Below are 18511 nucleotides of genomic sequence, written 5' to 3' on the forward strand. Positions count from 1 at the left end.
TATCTTCCCACCAAGTAGGCGCTGTGTAGTTTTGGTTCCGTTCTATTTCGTCGGTAGGGCTATAGATCAAAATTTTATTTTAGTAGTTTGTTTTCAATTTTGTTTTGTTTATTATTAGTAAGTTCTCGTACCGAAGGAAACGTCATCGGTGGCATTTACATCGGCGGCATCCTGCCGGAGGCAACCGAAGAGATGGACCACAAATACATATTCAGGACATATATAACTGGTACTGCAGCCAGCTTCTTAATATGTGAATAAAATACCTTTTTTTTTTGTTTAATATTCTTTATTAACCGTTCACTTATTAGTAACTGAGAAACTATTTTCAGCTCAACAAACATAGCTAAAACTGAAATCTAATTAAATTACAAGCATTTTACAAATAAAAATTAGACTTAACACAGAATCGTTATAAAAAACAAATGCGATAACATTATAATACAGTTTGAAAAAAAAACAAAGTTAAAATATTTTAATAACGGTCTTTTTTATCATTTACCTTTTTACTATAAAAGTAATGGAGAATATTCTACAGTCCACGACTGATAATATTCAGTTTTTTTTAAACAACTTTTAATTTTGGTTTTATTAAAAGTCTGTAAAGAAGAAGCACCTGATTCAGGAAACCGTTTAGAAAATTCACTGTAAATATTTTTATTAGTCGATAATTTTTTTTCTAAAAGAAAGTTCACAAATAACAGATGAATATCACTAAGCGCAGCTAATACGTAAAAGGCATTATTATTTATATCAGGACCGTTAATTATTTTCACCACATCTTTTTTAATTTCATTTCTGTCACAAAGCATTGCGCTTAACTGCTGGCAGTTTGATATTTCAAGAAAAACATTTTGTACTGCCGATTCAAAATCATCAAAATTTTGATTCGATGACAAATTATTTGATATACTAATAAGCAATATCGTCGCTTCATTAATGAATTCAAAATGATCACCGTTAAAATAACGCACTATAAATGAATATGCGGCTAAAACATTCATTAAATTATAACAAACAGTCGGTGCCGGTGATATTTTTGAAATCTTATAAAGCGGAGTAACGCTTTTTTCATTAATATTAGGGCACTTTTTTTTATGTACGTTCTCAAAGTACGATATTTCTTCTAAATCGATAATTTTCCTATCGTCTCTGTAGTTCCACCAGGGCTCAAATTTAGGTAAAATATCAGAAACATCGCCAGACTTTAACAGTTCTTCAAACTCTTTCTTTTCTCGATCGGTTAACTTATTCCAAACTTTATCGGTATCATTTAAATCGATATCTTTTAATCTGTCAACAAGATCATTATCGTTGTCGTCAACCACGTCATCATCAGAATCTAAATCTCCATCTTCATCGCCATCATCGATAACATTTTCGTGTAATCTTTTTAAAATTTCCAACATTTTCTTTTGCGAATCGACGTTAGGACCGATCGATTTAATTTCATCTATCGTACAATCTTTATAAAACGCTTCAGAACACCGTGCATGTATTTCTTCTTGATAACAATTTACCGAACAATATAATATATTACATCGCGGGCATACATATTTACCTTCAATTTTTTTACATACACCGCATAATTTATTACAATCCATCCTGACGATATACTGAAAAAAAGAAAGAATTTATTACTTATTGAACAATCGAGTCGACTAACACGTAAAAACAAATTTCAATTTTATCACCGACATACACTTATCGCACGATAAATCCTTTAAATCCGGCAACAGAATTTCAAATAAAATAGTAAAAAGGCGAATAGGTATTTTGAACGCGTCGAATAGAGAAGAAAATAATTCTTAAAGTACGATAAAATATAAATGAAACCGTACGGTGAATAACGTCAGAAATCATTAGAAACTATAAAGATAGGCGCGTGTACCTGAGAAAATTATGTAATTTACACCGATTGAAAAGTAAACTCTAGTAAAACCATAAATACAGAAGCGGCTTGCGGGAAAGTTGAGGAGGCATCTTGACCTCGATAATTTGAGAATGATTATTTTGGTCTACATATCATTAAAATTAAATATTAAGAGAAATAAAATCCATAACAAAGCTATTCCGTGAAGGTGATGATCAATACGTATTTAATATCGATCGGTTTTTAAATTAATACAAATTTAATTTTTTTAAATTAAATTTGGATTTTTTTAATTTTTTTATAAATACGTAAACAGTAATTCTGTTTCTCTCTTTTTCCGTTTAGCCTCCGGAACCGCCATAAGGTATTACTTCAGAGGATGATATTTATGAATATAAATGGTCTCAGGTCGACCGTTGCTGAGATGTGCGGTTAATTGAAACCCGACCGCCAAACAACACCGGTCCACAATCTAGTATTCAAATCTGTATAAAAGTAACCGCCTTTACTAAGATTTGAATCTTAGAACCGCTGACTTCGAAGTCGGCTGATTTTCGATGACGAGTTCACCGCTAGACTGACCTGGTGGGTCGGTCTAAATAGCGATTCGATGAACGGAAAACCTTATTCGTTTTGTGCCGAATTTGACAAATTAATTAGTAAAGTAGAAAACTGCAGTGTCGATCGTAATTTATCGAAGATGTAGCCGGTGCCAGAAACAATTTTATTATATTTGCAACATTAAAAACACCTTTGATTCAAAGAGGTACTTTCATTATATCCCCATTTTTTTTTTTAGACCGTTCATAAATAATAATAATAATAATAATAATAATAATAAAGGCACGAAAGTGTAGAAAAGTGATCTCACAGACAAATGTTAAACTTAAATATGTGAAAGAATAGGAAATACTGGCTAACAGAGAGATTGGAAGTGTACGATATCTAAATCGGAAAACACATTTGGCCGCAACCGCATAAAAAATATACTAACAGATGAAACTCGTAAATTCTTTCGTTCTAATTAAAAAAAAAAATTGAAACAGCAGCCGTACAAATAATAAATATCAAACATTTTCCACCCTATTCTTAATTATCACCGAGGAGAAATTAAGAAACTAACACTATTTGTAATTTTTTTAGTTAAAAAAAACCGCAAGCTAACGATCGTTATAAGTAAAGAGGAGAATACATTTTTTAAGTCTTTGCTTTTTTGTGGAAGTCATTGATAATTTTAAAAACTAAAGAACGCTTTACTTGTTATGCGATTTAAAGATATAATTCAATATTTAATATTAAGTACAGATTATCTTTCGAATTTAGGCATCGGATAGCACATTCTGTAGACTTTTTCATCGGGGCAGCCGAAACAAATAATTAACGGTAATCGGTAAAGCATTTTTTACCGAGATTTCTCTTTTTTTTTGTGAACTTGTTAAGAACTTTGGAAGATTTATAAGTCCAACTACTACAATCTACACTGTACTATATAATTATAACTATATGCTATAATAGTTGCTATTTTAATACGCATTATATGCTATTTTAATACGCATTAGCAACAAATTGTAAACACAGCCGTTTTTTTAATCGATAATAAAAAAAAAAAAAATCTTTAATCTCACCGGTACATAATACTAACTACATTATATAGATCATGTGGTAAACGGAAAGGTATACTACGTCATGAATAAAAAAGGAACTGCCACAGCGTTTGGCATAGAACAAGGGAAACCGTAAAAACCTTTGGCAGAAAGGCAAAACAAAATACACGATTAATAATTACAGGATAATAAATAGATGTAATTAAAGAAAAGATGTTTAAATTATTCGTAAGAAAAAATCTTTTAATCGTGTACTACGTAAATAGGCGGGGAGAATTTTAAACCGTTCAGTAATCTATTAAAAACGGAAACATAAGTACGATAAGTTTTTTCTTGTAAGCTGAAATATTAAAATATTTAAAAAATAAAAAATCATATAATTTTAATAAAAATCCAATTTAATAGAGATGGATACTCTTGTTGCGTCTCGAAAACTCATTCTGAGTTTGTGTAGGAAGCCCAAGAGGCAATATACTTCAGAACTGAATACATGTAAGCGTAAATATTTAATACTTCATTACTAATAAATATTTAATAACAATGAGAAGCTTAATATTTTATTAAGGCCCCTTCAAAGCAAACAACAGAAACCTCGGTTTGATTTTATCTTAAACAAAATTGATTTGATCATTAACATGTTAAGTGCGGGTTAAAATTATCATAAAATTGTCGTTCGCAAGGGGTAGGAACGTGTCTCTCGTGTAATATGGCAAAGTATAAGACCGATACTTATCCCAGTGCCGCTCAATTTTCCACGATTATTATATTTCGGTCTCTGAGGACATGAACTGCACCGTACTTCAGTGCGAGTCCCCTCACCGGGAATAGAATTTTTTATTTACGTAATCTGGATATATTTGTTTGTCGATTAATTTTTGAACGCAAAACTTTTTTTATCTTCAAATAAATTAATTTAATTAAATTACTATTTCTCGTTTCATTCTTAGCCGTTCTGTTTTGTAAACCGTTAATAAATTTATTAGAATGGAATCTTGCGGCAAATTTCTTGTTGGTTTAGCTGAAAAAGAATACAAGGCTTCAAAAGACGCCTTCTCAAGCGATAATGACGGTAAAGAACCGTTTAGTACCGATGACTTGTCCTCTGATGAAGACTGTATTCAAGACTTCCACTGTATTCAAGTCAGATAAAATTGAACAATCTGACTTCGAAAAACCCGCATCTTGGAGCCCTGAATTTGTACAGCAGGATCAAAATACAATCGTTGAACAGGAAGAACGGTACAACATAGATATACAGGCACCAGACTTTACGGAATAACCAGATGATCAACCGAAAATTGAGGTTACTGAAAATATGAAAACTGTATTATTGTTTCAGACATTTTTTCACCGATTTAATAACGAATACAATAGTTGAAGAAACTAATACTTATCCTGAAAAAAAAATTGAATACTCCACTGAAAATTCATTCCAGAATAAATAAATAGATACCGACCACAAAAGAAGAAACGTGCAATTTTTTTCAATCGTTCTCACCGTGGGTTTAGCCGATGAACCGGTCATTTGTGTTTACCGATCTAAAGATCTAACGCTTCACAAAACGTTTATTTCATCTCTGATGCCATGAGATAGATTTCTCAATTTGTTGTGTCGCTTGTGTTTTAATAATCATGTTATTGAGGGGCAGAATCAGCACGATACGCTTTTTAAAATATAGCCTGTGCTGACATTATTAACGATTTAGAGCTGGTTTTTAAGTCAGGAAAGAATATAGTACTTGATGACTCCACGGTACCCTTTTGTGGGAGATTAAATTTTAGACGGTAGATCCCTAAGAAGTCCCACAAGTACGGTATAAAAATATACAAACTGTGCACAACAAACGGGTGCACATGTGAAGTAATAGTGTATGCAGGAAAAGGGACGATGGATCCATAGGACAGCCGCAGTAATAAATAGTACTTCAATTATTTGACGCCACTGTGTACCAGAGGAAAGATAATAGGCAGATAATTTTTATTTCAGCATCCCACTTGCAGAGAAATTGTACGATAAAAAAACCACACACTGTGGAACTTTGCAGCGTAACAGTAAAGGAATTATGAAATAAATAAAAAAAGTAAGTTAAAACACAGGGAAGTTGTAGGTGTAGAAAAATATAAAATTACTTTATTAAGCGGCACGGTAAGATATCGGTTTTAATATGAACTTTGGTGTATTCTCATGATACTGATCTAGCCGAGACAGGTAAAACAAAAGGTGAACCTGTTAAAAAACCAACTTGCATGCTACACTATATAATAAAAAGGCTGAAAAAGAGGTTGATTATGAGCGATCAAATGTCATCATATCATTCTATTTTATGAAAGAGTGTGAAATGGTACCGCAAAGTGGCCTTTGAATTACTATTTTGGACTTCAGTGGTTAATGTGGATTGTTTAACTAACTAAAACTACTCCAGGTAGTAACGGGAAGAAACGTGAATGAGTTGTTCCTTCGATTCGTATACTGAACAAAGACTTGAGAATCGGTTTGTAGGGAAAACCGATTCCGGTTACGATTCTCAACAATAAATTGGATAGGCATAGGAAAACACATCTTTCTCGGTTACAATTTGATTCGATTCATAGCGATCTTTCTTAAAGAGTCAAATAAGAGTTGAAATGAGAAGAATCGAAGACCTTAAAGCTCTTTCTGTACTTAACCGTTAAAAAAATAGAGTAATAACCTGCAGTCCTGGCATACAGTACAATGACGGCAGCTTCTTAATTTTATCAGAGGTAACAATACATAATTTGTACGTTTCACAAACATACAAAAACCCTCCCTCACAGCCTCGCGTGCAGCTTCTTATATGCGCATGCACACAGCAGCCAAACACTAAGCCACTGGAACTAAATTTTTGATGGATTATTTGATATATTGTTGTTAGGTTAGGTTTTTAATTAATATAATCATTAAGCGGCACGATTAGAGATCGGTTTTAATGTTAACTTTGGTGTATACTCATGATACTGATCTAGCTGAGACAGGTAAAACACACACCAAAGGTGAACCTGTTAAAAAACCAAGTTCCATGATACATTATATAATAACAAGGCTAAAAAAGGGGTTGATTACAAGCGATCAGATGTCATCATATCATTCTGTTTAACAACATTTGTAATTTGTTGTCATCAACATCATTACTTGTGTACTGCCTTGCAACTATTTTTTTAATGCACTGTTTTTCATAGGTAAACGTTTAGGCATTTATGATTAGTTTAATGTAAACTTCCAATTTAAACAAAAAAACATGTTATCATAAAAAAATAAAAATACAATCCTAAAAATAAACTAAAAGATTGGAAACATTAACCTATGAAATAAAAAACAGTAATGGGAGTGAGTGAATGGAGGGGATGGAATGAAAGATAGAAAGGGCTAGTGGACGGGTTGGTTTTTGGTTAAATTCATTCCGAACTGTGTACTATGTGTTACAGTTTAGAAGTTAAAAAATTGGACATTATAACTGAATTATCACCTGAAATTTCAATTATGATATTAAGGTAAGATATCAAATTCATATGAACAACCAAGAATCTAAGACATTCAGTAGGTATGCATCAGTTGAGTCGAAAAAGAGTATGAAGAGAGATGAACCACTAAACACGGGTGAAGAAGACAAAGAGAGCATGCGCATTAGAGTTTACATTACTGATAGTAGTGACAAGAAAAAGAATCGTTGAATCGAATGAACAATTCTTCTTTACAAATTCCTTCTGGGAATCGAATCAAAACAATCAATTCCTGAAAAAGAATCGTTTATCCCGCTACTAATTCCAGGTAATAACAAGAAAACCACTATAACACAATTTAGGACCATCTTAGCAAAATTTTTTGTACAAAAACCTGAAAATATCAACAGTGAAAAAGTAGTCGGCAAACAAATTCGCCACACATTTGTGAAACAGGAAGATCCAGGGCGAAAGAAAATCTAAGAGAAGCATTGGCTAGTAAAGAAGCCAATAGAAAAGCACAAAAGGTAATTTCTTATTGTCATGATTGTGGTGGAGAACCTGGTTATTGTCTTGAATGTTTTAATTGCATTGTAGTGTACTTCATTTTTATCAATTGTATGTAATTCTTTTAATATTTGGAATAAATAAAAATACTAGGCAAGATTATTTTTAGAAAAAGACTTTACTGGTGTAATTACAAAAATTAAATAACATCAGAAACAATAATTATGAAATTAGATATTAGCACAGTGCGGTTTCAGAACCCCCGGGTTGGGAAAAATATATTAGTCACCACAGATGCTACTGGCGAGAGTGAATCAAACTACGTAAAATTATACTAAGTATGCACAACCTGTATACTATCATAATCTTTAATGCGATCTTCATTACTTGCATTACTTACTCTAGTCACGCAATCAACAATGTAACGTCAACCTTATACTATGACCAAAATAGAGTACTATTTTGGTCAAAAATTGTAAAACTTTATAAATTAGTAAACCTTTTTAAGTACGATGAAGCTTTTTAAGGTATATTACTTTTTATTTATAATTACAACAATTTCAGATATTCTACATGTATATTTCAACAAGGAGCATGAGACATATATGATGGGTGAAAAATTCATTCACTGTCAAGTATCAAAGCTAAAATCTCCTGATCTACATGCTTTAAGTTAAGCACTAAACAAACTGGCAGGTATAAATGATCATATAAATAAATATTAATATCAACTTTTGGTAAAGTTAATACAGGTGTGAAGTCAATAACATTACCTACAAGTAAAATCAATATTCCATTTATACTCCCATCACAAATTTAACCAACATTATTTTTACTTAAAATCTAACTACATTTTAAATTACAAACAATATTATTCATGGCACAACAGCCTCCAAAGGCTTATTAAACATAATGCAAAGAATAGCAGCATTTGAAACAGTGATACCAAAATTTAATAAAGATTTTTACATTTTTCCTTCTTTTATATATTTGTGCGAGTTTTGATAAAAATTAATTTTCCGTAACAAACATTTTACCCAACATGCCATTTACTGAAATGCCAAAGATTTTGGAGGTGGAATTTTGCACTAAAACAAAGTATGTGTATGCCATGGTGAAGTCTGACACGTATTTCTGAATATGAATATAACTACAGCTAGTACAGACTGAAATTTTGACTTAAACATTACCTTAGATTATCAAAAACGACTTCGAAGGACTTTACGATTATAATTTTCACGTTTCATATAAAAATGTTACAATGACTATAAAAAAAAGTTCCAGTTGTGTAATTAAATATTGTTTATTGTAACAGATATCCAAATGCGATACTTAAAATATTTTTTTTAATTCTGGTAAAAATATTCTGAAAATAGTTTAGGTTATGTTACATAATTCACCTACATTTACTTTAACAGTAACAATCTTATAAAAATAAATTAATTTTACACATTGAATATTATAAATCAATACTGGAGTAAAACAAAATCATAATCGAAGCAAATGTGTAAACAATTCCTTTTTCTCCTCAGCTTTCGTGTTCTCCTGTCTGACGCATTAACCTATATCAAACTGCAATAATAGCGATAGGACTCGAATGAAAAAGTAGTAACAATTCGATTATTGAATTATTATCTCGAATTACTAACTGCATCATTCAATTACGTTCTCACGTGGAATACACTGCTAATTACCAATATAGGCGAATACTACTAATGTTACGAATGATTAGTAAATTTTACTACTACTTTTACTTCGTCACTCGCTCGTTTTTGTTAGATGATTTCCCCCCTGGTTTCATAATTGTACTTCATAAGTACAACTAATTTGAAGGTTTCTATATGGCTAAATTATAAACGAAAAATAATGAAACTCTATAAAACCAAGTTTAACGAAATAGTCTCTAAATGAGTAAATTCTATTAAGTAATAACTCCTGTAATACCAAAACAAAAGAAAAATTCTGTAAACCGAATCCAAAAACTCAAAAACGCTAATATTTAACACTGACTAAGACGGTAACAAATAACACCATACGAATTAACACAGTTTTTATAAACAAAAAACAAAGATATCAAAATATTAGCGACTGATTGAGAATGAGATAATAATTCAAATAAGACCACAGCATTTGCAGAAAATAATTTTTAGGGAGGGATTAATTACGGCGACAGTAACCAGTCGACAGTCATAACTTATGAAGTGATACATTAATAACAGATATTAAAGTGATTAGTCAAACTAATAATATTATTCAATGTTTGTACTTGTGAAAAAATATTAATAATATTCATATTTCGAAGGAATCAATCGATTATTTATATCATTCTATTACTAATATCAATATTATTAAAATCATTCGATTTTGCCCACAACTATGCAGTACGTTTTAGGCAGAAATATTAATTTAATCAATGTTAATTTACATTAGTTCAGGAAATAATTTGTAGAAACAGTTTTTTTTTTTAATAATTAAACATTTCTTGACTATTTTTTATTTTTGCCTTATTTGATATGTTTGTCAAGGATTCTAAAGAAAATATAAGTAGTTATTTGCATCAGTATTCATTCGTTAAATTTCAAATCGTACATAAAAAGAACATTCTATCGTTTTAAAAAATAATTTTGAACTGGTTTATTTTAGACCTCAAAAATAGTTTAATCTAGTAGTTGGCAGTAAAATCAGCTGAATTGGTCGCTGAGATGTATATACGAATTATTGGTACGCCAAAGAAAATTCGCATCTGAATAAAAGCAAATCTATCGTGAAATTTGTTGGTGAAAAAAATTGGGTTATAACTTTTATAATAACTTTAACCTAAGTGGGCCTTTTTTTATCGAACAGCCATTATTAAGATCTGATTGATATTATATTCGTTAAATATTTCCTGACGAAACTGACCGTGCACACTTTAAATTATATTGAAATTATGAATGATCCGAAGGTAAGATTGAATTTACCCGTTTTTTTGTTTTTCGTTTTCTTCTTATTCAACCTAATTCTAATTTTACTTTGTCGCCAGTTACTTGATTGCCAGAAAAGTATTCTAAAATTATTTTTGTTATGTTTTAGACTGTTTTCATTTCAATTATCATTTATTAAAAAGAAACGAATAGTTGATCTGAATTTAAGACTATTCTTTGGAGTAGTTAGTATTTTCTAATTAGTTTTACAGAGTCATTCACAGCTACTAGTTGCTATCATAAAATCATTAAATACTTTAAAACCTTTTACAGGAATTCAGATCCATTTTCCAAGAGCAATTTTCATATCCAATTCAGAATTGAAACATTAATTTTCAAACACATCACCATTAATCATCTATTCCCATCATTTTTTTTGGAAATTTTATGCCCTTATATTATTTCATCTCCTGCTAAATTTTCTGCTTGTATCTGGCAGAAAAGGAAAAGGAATTTAGTTTATCTTATTTGCTTTTTTTTTGTTTTTAATTATATAAATGTACAAAATTGTGTATAAGAATGTAAATAAACAAACTAAACTAATCTTCTCTGATCTAGCCCATTTTTATTTTTGTCATAGTTTTTTTTTTTATGTTAGTAGATATTAGTTTACATATCACCAGTATTATTATAAGGAAACTTCTCTCCCTCTTTTTTCCTGTTTAGCCTTCGGTAACTACCATTTAGATAATACTTAAGAGGATGATATGTATGAGTGTAAATGAAGTGTAGTCTTGTAAATTCTCAGTTCGACCATTTCCAAGATGTGTGGTTAATTGAAACCCAACCACCAAAAAACACCGGTGTCCACGATCTAGTATTCAAATCCATGTAAAAATAACTGGCTTTACTAGGACTTGAACGCTGGAACTCTCGACTTCCAAATCAGCTGATTTGGGAAGACGCGTTCACCACTAGACCAACCCAGTGGGTCATTATAAGGAAACTTACAATATAAATAGTGAACTGTGCATAAAATCATTAGGCCATTTTCTCTGTATTCCTTCATAAGTCCTTCGTATTCTTTCATTATGCCTTTTTATGCCGTAAGCTCTTTTATTATACATATTAATGATCACCAGCTAAAACAGTCAACCAGGAAAACTCATGACTTGAAAAAAATATTTTGGGAGTTTTCCTTCCCATAACAAACAAATGAAGCTTTCATTTTAAGCTTCAATATGATGAAGGTACCATGCTAAAAGCATTTTACATACTGGCTGGTGTACTCTATACACTGTCAGTGGTTACACATCTTCCATTCTGTGACAGGGAATTCTTATCTTCTTGATATCTGGCTGATATGCATGTATGATACTAGGTTCGATTTAGAATATTGCATATTTGTAAAATTTTAAATGTTCAGTATGCATGCAGGTACTGTATTTTTTGTTTACCTCTCTTTCCTTAGTTTTAAATAAATTATAAATTAAATTTTAAATAAACAAAACTTGTTACCTTCTTCGACAATTCTTAAGTATTTCAGTAACATCATTACATCTATCAAAAAAATAATGGGCAAAGACAACACATAGTAATGGAGATGTAAAAGCAAGGCTGCTGAATGTAGAATTAAAGGCCAAAGAAAATTCTGCGGCAGTGGATGTAGTAATTGTTATTTTTCATTTTAAAGAATACAATATGAATTGCATAGAAATGCGATATGCTATGACTGTGGAAGAAAAGAGGACATTATAAAAGGGATTGTCCATTGAATAGTCAATATGAATTAACAGTTACTCACTGTGGATATCAAGGCCGTTCCAGAGGGAGAGGCAGCTCCCAAGGCCATAGTAAGGGTAGTTTGTAGGTTTACTATATATATGTATATATCAACTGTAAGCAGACCAGATATAGTGTATGCTAAATCAGTTTTGAGTAGATATTTGTGTAAGCCAACTAAACAGTTGCGGAAAGCGGTGTCACATATTCAGACTTGTCACGTATTCATATGCTGATTGTACTGGCAACATCACAGGTATAAAAAGCAAGAGTGAATGTTGTCATTGTGGTAATCCTCTCAAGGACAACAGCACAATCTGAATTTAGCCTGTGCAATAGCAGCAATGGATGTTATGTACTTTCAAATAATTTTATTGGATTTAAAGTGTGAATCTAAAGAAAGTTCCTTTAATCGATGTAGACAATCAAGGTACCATAAATATGTGTGAAAGTTAGGAGAACAGTAAAAGTAGCAGGTAATTTATATAGAAATTAAATTTCATTTTATTAAGGATTTTTTAACAGGTTAATGAAATTAACATTTATAGAAACTAATGATAATAGAGCTGATATTTTTACTAAATCTTTGTGCAGTTAAAATTTCTGAAATGTTTAGAAAGACTTAACATAGTGTAACATTTTTTAAATTCAAAATAAAATTGATTTTATGGAATTTAAATTAAGAAGGAGTGTCAGAATATTGCACATTTGTATAATTTAAAATGGTGATCAGTACGAATGCACATACCTATTATACAGAGTGCCCGGGCTAAAAGTATTCAAAAGGAACAGCTTATATTAAGGAACTAGTTTATCAAAAAAGTAGTTTTGCAAAAAAATTAATTTAATTTCTTTTTAATAAACACAATCACCAAGTTTTAATGAAGGTTAGTCAAGTTCAATGTAGTCACCTTCTGTAGTTGGCAGATAAAAAGACAATAATCTAATTCTTGCCAGGTGTTTAGGAACATCTTCGATGTTGTTAGACCAACAGCATCAACAATTCAATTTTAAATCATGTAATTTCAAAATTTTCTTTGGTACACACAACTTTTATAATAAATCTCCAAACAAAATAATCCAAAGGAATAATATCTGGAGATCTAGATGGCCATGTAGTTGGAACTTCTTGTCTGATTCAACATCCAGGGAAAGTGTTGTTCAAGAACATTGTAACATCTTGATGAAAGTGTGCTGAGCATCATCATGTTGGGAACTGAAGCCTGCAGGAATCTGAGAAACAGCAGAGTTCTCAAGCACATCAAAGTACGTCTGTCCTTTAACAGTGACTTCATAAAAAGAAACTCGACTGATGATGCCATTTTTGCGCAGTCCTAACCAGATATTGGCTCTTTGTGTTTTCCTTTCATTTTTAATTACTGTATGGTGGTTTTCAGTTCATGAAATTTGACAATTTTTAACTTAGCCACATGTATGAAAGGTTTCTTATTACTGAATAACTTATCAAGATAATTAGGATTGTTTTTGACACTCTGCATCACCTCTGCAGCAAACTAATATCGTAGGCGGCAATCATTTGGTTTAATTTGATGGAGTTGTAACTTTTACACTTGCAAACTGAGCTGCTTATGAATAATGTCATGAACAATAAGGCAAGCAATTTGCAGTTCGTAACTACCCCACCTAATTGTTTCCAGGACTGGCAGTGAATGCTTCGTGTAAACAATCCACTATCTGGTCACTAACTAAAATATTTAGATGATTTCCAGTTTGTGAAACCAAGCTAACATTCTCTCTTAAAGCTGTATCCCACTGATAGAGTTGGATGTAGGAGGATCGATATTCCATTCAGTTTGTACACAACATTCAACACTAGTAACTAACTGAAACAACGCTAACCAAAGCATGCACTGAACCTTTTGTGAGGTTCACATTTCAACTGACTGCAATCTCATTGTGAGCCAGTTTGCCTGCGCATGCCTATTCTGCTGACTTAAGATTATACGGAATAAATCTTGTATAATGCAGAACATTATACAGAACAAATCATCCTGTCTATTGAGCCTACGTTTAAGAGATTAAAACTGGTTTTCTAAACATAGAACATACTTTTGGGTACCTTTAGCCCAGACACAGCCCACTGGGTTGGTCTAGTTGTGAACACATTATCGCGAATCAGTTGATTTCAAAGTCGAGAGTTCAAATTCTAGTAATGGCAGTTATTTTTATACAGATTTAAAAATTAGATCATGGATACCAAAACTCTTTGGTGGTTGGGTTCAATTAACCATACATCTCAGGAATGATCAACCTGAGACTGTTTAAGACTACACTTCATTTACATTCATACATATCAACCTCTGAAGTAATACCTTACAGTGGTTCTGGTTGGTTAAACATAAAAAGAGAGAGAAGTCCAGACACTCTACTTTTTGTTTACTTCTCTTCCCTTAGTGTTAAATAAATTGATTCAGTATTCACCTGTACAATGTTATTCACCTTTAATAATAATAATAATAATAATAGTCTTTATTGATCTCACAAGAAAAATACATTAAAGTAAAAAAGAATAACAATAATCTTACAATAAGACAATACTTATGGTCTAAAGACTGTCTGAGGGTTGACAGTAAACATTAATATAAAATATCTCTACACGAATATTATGACAATAAACAAAGAATAAATACAAAACAGAATTACAAGTAAATAAATAGATACCTACATATATATAAATCAGATGGTTAGAATGAAATTTAAGAAGAAAAACAATAAAAAGAAAAATATTAGAAATTAATTCCTGAATCATATGGAAATGATGAGCCCAAGCATCTTTACAAAATTTACTCACAAGCGGCCTATAATTACCATTTTAAATAGTCCTTTAATTCACAAAAACTTACTTTTAACTGCATTCAAAATGTCATCCGCTTTCAAAACTTCAATCATAAAAAACATTTGAGGAACATCATAACTTTTACGCAAAATTTCCCACTCATTATGCAAATAAATATTTCTATTAAATGATTCTGTAAGTAATATTTTAGGATATCTTGTTGATGGTAAATGAATACGTTTTTTAATAAACTAAGTGTAGTTTTAATGTATGCAAAAATATAGGCTGTAATTTAATTTCAAGATATAAGCTATATTCAGCGATGCAATTAGGTAGACCAAACATTCTCTTAATGAAAAACTGTTGTGCTTTTTCTAAAGTATCATGCATTTTAAACCGCAGACTTAAGCCACATAACAGATAATAGACCTACAAACGGTTAAATATTTCAATTTTTTTCACAACCAGAATATCCTTATTACACTACTAAGAGAAATTACACTATTAAAGGAATTTAATGCAAATTTCAGTGTTGAAACACTTTCTTATGTTTCCAATGATAATGTTGAAGATAACGTTATACCTAGATATTTATATGTATTAACAACTACAATTTGACTTTTTTGAAACCACCACTTCTCATGTTTTGCTGATTTTCCTCAATTATGGAAAACAAAAATTTTTGACTTATTAAGGTTCACTTGTAAATTCCACATCAGACAATACTCTTCCAGCAAATTATCATCCTTTGCAAAGAAAGTCGATTACAAGCCAGTAGAATAATATAGTCAGCCTAAGCCAACAATTTTATCCTTATATTTACAATTTTTATTCCACCTTCCATATTTTTATCGACATCATTCAAAAATAGAAAGGACTTAATATGCATCTTTGCTTTACTCCGGTACATATTTCAAAATCTTCAGTTAGTCCCTTCAGTGTCTAAACCATTGTGCATGTACTGGCATACATATTTCTAAGAATAGAGATCATTTTGGAGGAGATAAAGATGGGTATCTTCTTTGCCAAAATTAAGCAATACTGATCTGTGTGAACAAATGTTGTAGTTAAATCAACAAAAAAAAACAAATGCCTTTTGTCTTTTCACATTTATTTTAATTTTAATAATACTTATTGAGGAATGAGTATTATTGGCCATGCTGTAAGATTTCCTGAAACCAGCTTGAAATTGCTGCAGTACATTATTTCAGTTAGTCCAAAGCATAACTCTACTTAATACAAGGCCAGCAAATAGTTTCCCTATGGCATTATTTCCCTTTTAATGACATCCCTCTGTAATTAGATACTACACTTATATCCCCTTTTTTGTTTAGGGGAAATATAATTGACTGTTTGAAGCATTCAGGCACAATGGCGGTTTCATGAATTTTATTATATACTGTTATTAATTTCTATAGCAAGACATCAGGCAGATTTAAAAAAAATTCATAACATATTCTATCATCTTTAGGATCTTTATTTTTTATTCCTTTAAGAATACTAACTGGTTCAGAAAGTCAAAATGGGGCATCTAAAACCTCATCTAATATTTTTAGTTTCACGTAACATATTTAACATGACATGACTTTTGGATTCAATAAGTTTTCAATATAATGTAACCAATAATCTGCTGAAATTCTATCATCGGTAAAAAAAATTTTTATTTTTAAAAATGCGAACAAGCTTCAAAAAATTACTTGAATCTCTAACTTGCTTAAAGTGGTTTTTGCAGACTTCCCAGTACTTTTTCTTTCTCTCCTCATACATTTTCTTGTAACAGTCATTACTCTCCAAATATTTACTTTTTATCCTAGCTGAGTTAGTTCTTCAGTACAGATATAACAAGCAAAAAACTTCCTTTCTGCTATTGTAACATTTAAAACTAAACCAGTTCTGTTTAGACACTAAATTATTCATGCCAAAATTTTGTTTAGTAGTAGAATTTAAAATGATTATCAGTTACACATCTTATATCCTAAGGATGGTCATTTGACCATCGTTTACCTCATACCATCACTTTTATTTTATCCTGATCTCTTTTTCTCAGCATCCCATTTCAATTTAGAAAGAATTGGTATAACATCATTACCCCTAATAGTGGTAACAGCAATTTTGTACCAAATATTTATTGGAAAATGACCCCAAAAATTTGCAGTAACTTCAAAAAAATCTATGCAAGTCCATAACCGATTAACCCTGAACTGCAATAAAAGTAAATTCACCACCAATGTCTCCAGTTATCTGAACATTCAGTTCAACTAAGTTAAATTCTTCAAAGAGCAATAACAATCATCATCTCCCATTTGTATTTAGTACCAAATACTTAAGAGTTTTTGAAAACTGAGATAAATAATGAATAGTTATGATCATTTTTTTCCAATAAATTGCTCATAGTGTATTCCCATTGAAATCCCCAGTTAAAAGCATATTCATGTTACCATGTTTGATACGAAAATTGTCAAGTATATTAAAGTCTTGATTCCAAGCATTACAATTTAAATATACTGGCAAAATACACACTGATTTAGAATCACACTTCATCTCTACGTCTTCAATGCTTGATATTATATGAAATTTTAACACAAATATGTTTCCCTTCCTTCTTTATAAAATAAAGGAGCCTCCACTTACCCTTTCAAAGTGAAATTTTTTATAGCGGGTATCGATTTTATTAAGCATTAGGAGATCTTAATTTAAAAGAGCATCAAGATTTGAATGGCAGAAAGGCTCCTGGAATAGACGGAATACCTGTAGAATTACTGCGCAGTGCAGGTGAGGAAGCGATTGATAGATTATACAAACTGGTGTGTAATATTTATGAAAATGGGGAATTTCCATCAGACTTCAAAAAAAGTGTTATAGTTATGATACCAAAGAAAGCAGGGGCAGATAAATGTGAAGAATACAGAACAATTAGTTAACTAGTCATGCATCAAAAATCTTAACTAGAATTTTATACAGAAGAATTGAGAGGAGAGTGGAAGAAGTGTTAGGAGAAGACCAATTTGGTTTCAGGAAAAGTATAGGGACAAGGGAAGCAATTTTAGGCCTCAGATTAATAGTAGAAGGAAGATTAAAGAAAAACAAACCAACATACTTGGCGTTTATAGACCTAGAAAAGGCTTTCGATAACGTAGACTGGAATAAAATGTTCAGCATTTTAAAAAAATTAGGGTTCAAATACAGAGATAGAAGAACAATTGCTAACATGTACAGGAACCAAACAGCAACAATAACAATTGAAGAACATAAGAAAGAAGCCCTAATAAGAAAGGGAGTCCGACAAGGATGTTCCCTATCTCCGTTACTTTTTAATCTTTACATGGAACTAGCAGTTAATGATGTTAAAGAACAATTTAGATTCGGAGTAACAGTACAAGGTGAAAAGATAAAGATGCTACGATTTGCTGATGATATAGGAATTCTAGCCGAGAGTAAAAAGGATTTAGAAGAAACAATGAACGGCATAGATGAAGTCCTACGCAAGAACTATCGCATGAAAATAAACAAGAACAAAACAAAAGTAATGAAATGTAGTAGAAATAACAAAGATGGACCGCTGAATGTGAAAATAGGAGGAGAAAAG

General features: G+C 31.2%; 2 protein-coding genes across 4 annotated transcripts in view; one reads left to right on the top strand and one right to left on the bottom strand.

Annotated features, from left to right (window-relative positions):
• Window positions 1-278: 278 nt before the first annotated feature.
• Window positions 279-9538, bottom strand: LOC142331388 (zinc finger HIT domain-containing protein 2). 2 transcript variants are annotated; one of them, XM_075377270.1, is made up of 2 exons: window positions 9388-9538; window positions 279-1616 (listed from the first exon to the last, which is right to left on the bottom strand). In XM_075377270.1, the coding sequence occupies exon 2, from the start codon at window positions 1602-1604 to the stop codon at window positions 510-512; it is 1095 nt and encodes a 364-aa protein (XP_075233385.1). In that variant the 5' UTR covers window positions 1605-1616; window positions 9388-9538; the 3' UTR covers window positions 279-509. The 2 variants fall into 2 exon arrangements, with proteins under 2 accessions (XP_075233385.1, XP_075233384.1); XM_075377269.1 differs by having other exon boundaries at window positions 8634-9530.
• A 554-nt stretch (window positions 9539-10092) lies between these two features.
• Window positions 10093-18511, top strand: part of LOC142331531 (sialin-like) — a 44725-nt gene continuing 36306 nt past the window's right edge. Inside the window, exon 1 of one of the 2 annotated variants that reach the window (XM_075377514.1) lies at window positions 10093-10387. In XM_075377514.1, the coding sequence (XP_075233629.1) occupies window positions 10373-10387 (15 nt within the window). In that variant the 5' untranslated portion in view covers window positions 10093-10372. The remainder of the gene's footprint in view (window positions 10388-18511) is intronic. The other variant, XM_075377515.1, reaches the window with a different exon arrangement.

Source organism: Lycorma delicatula, chromosome 10 (genome assembly GCF_047948215.1).
Source record: "Lycorma delicatula isolate Av1 chromosome 10, ASM4794821v1, whole genome shotgun sequence".
NCBI lineage: Eukaryota > Metazoa > Arthropoda > Insecta > Hemiptera > Fulgoridae > Lycorma > Lycorma delicatula.

Bases quoted from the DNA above. Each gene is read 5' to 3' on its own strand.
- LOC142331388 (XM_075377270.1), bottom strand. From the start codon at position 1,604: ATGGATTGTAATAAATTATGCGGTGTATGTAAAAAAATTGAAGGTAAA.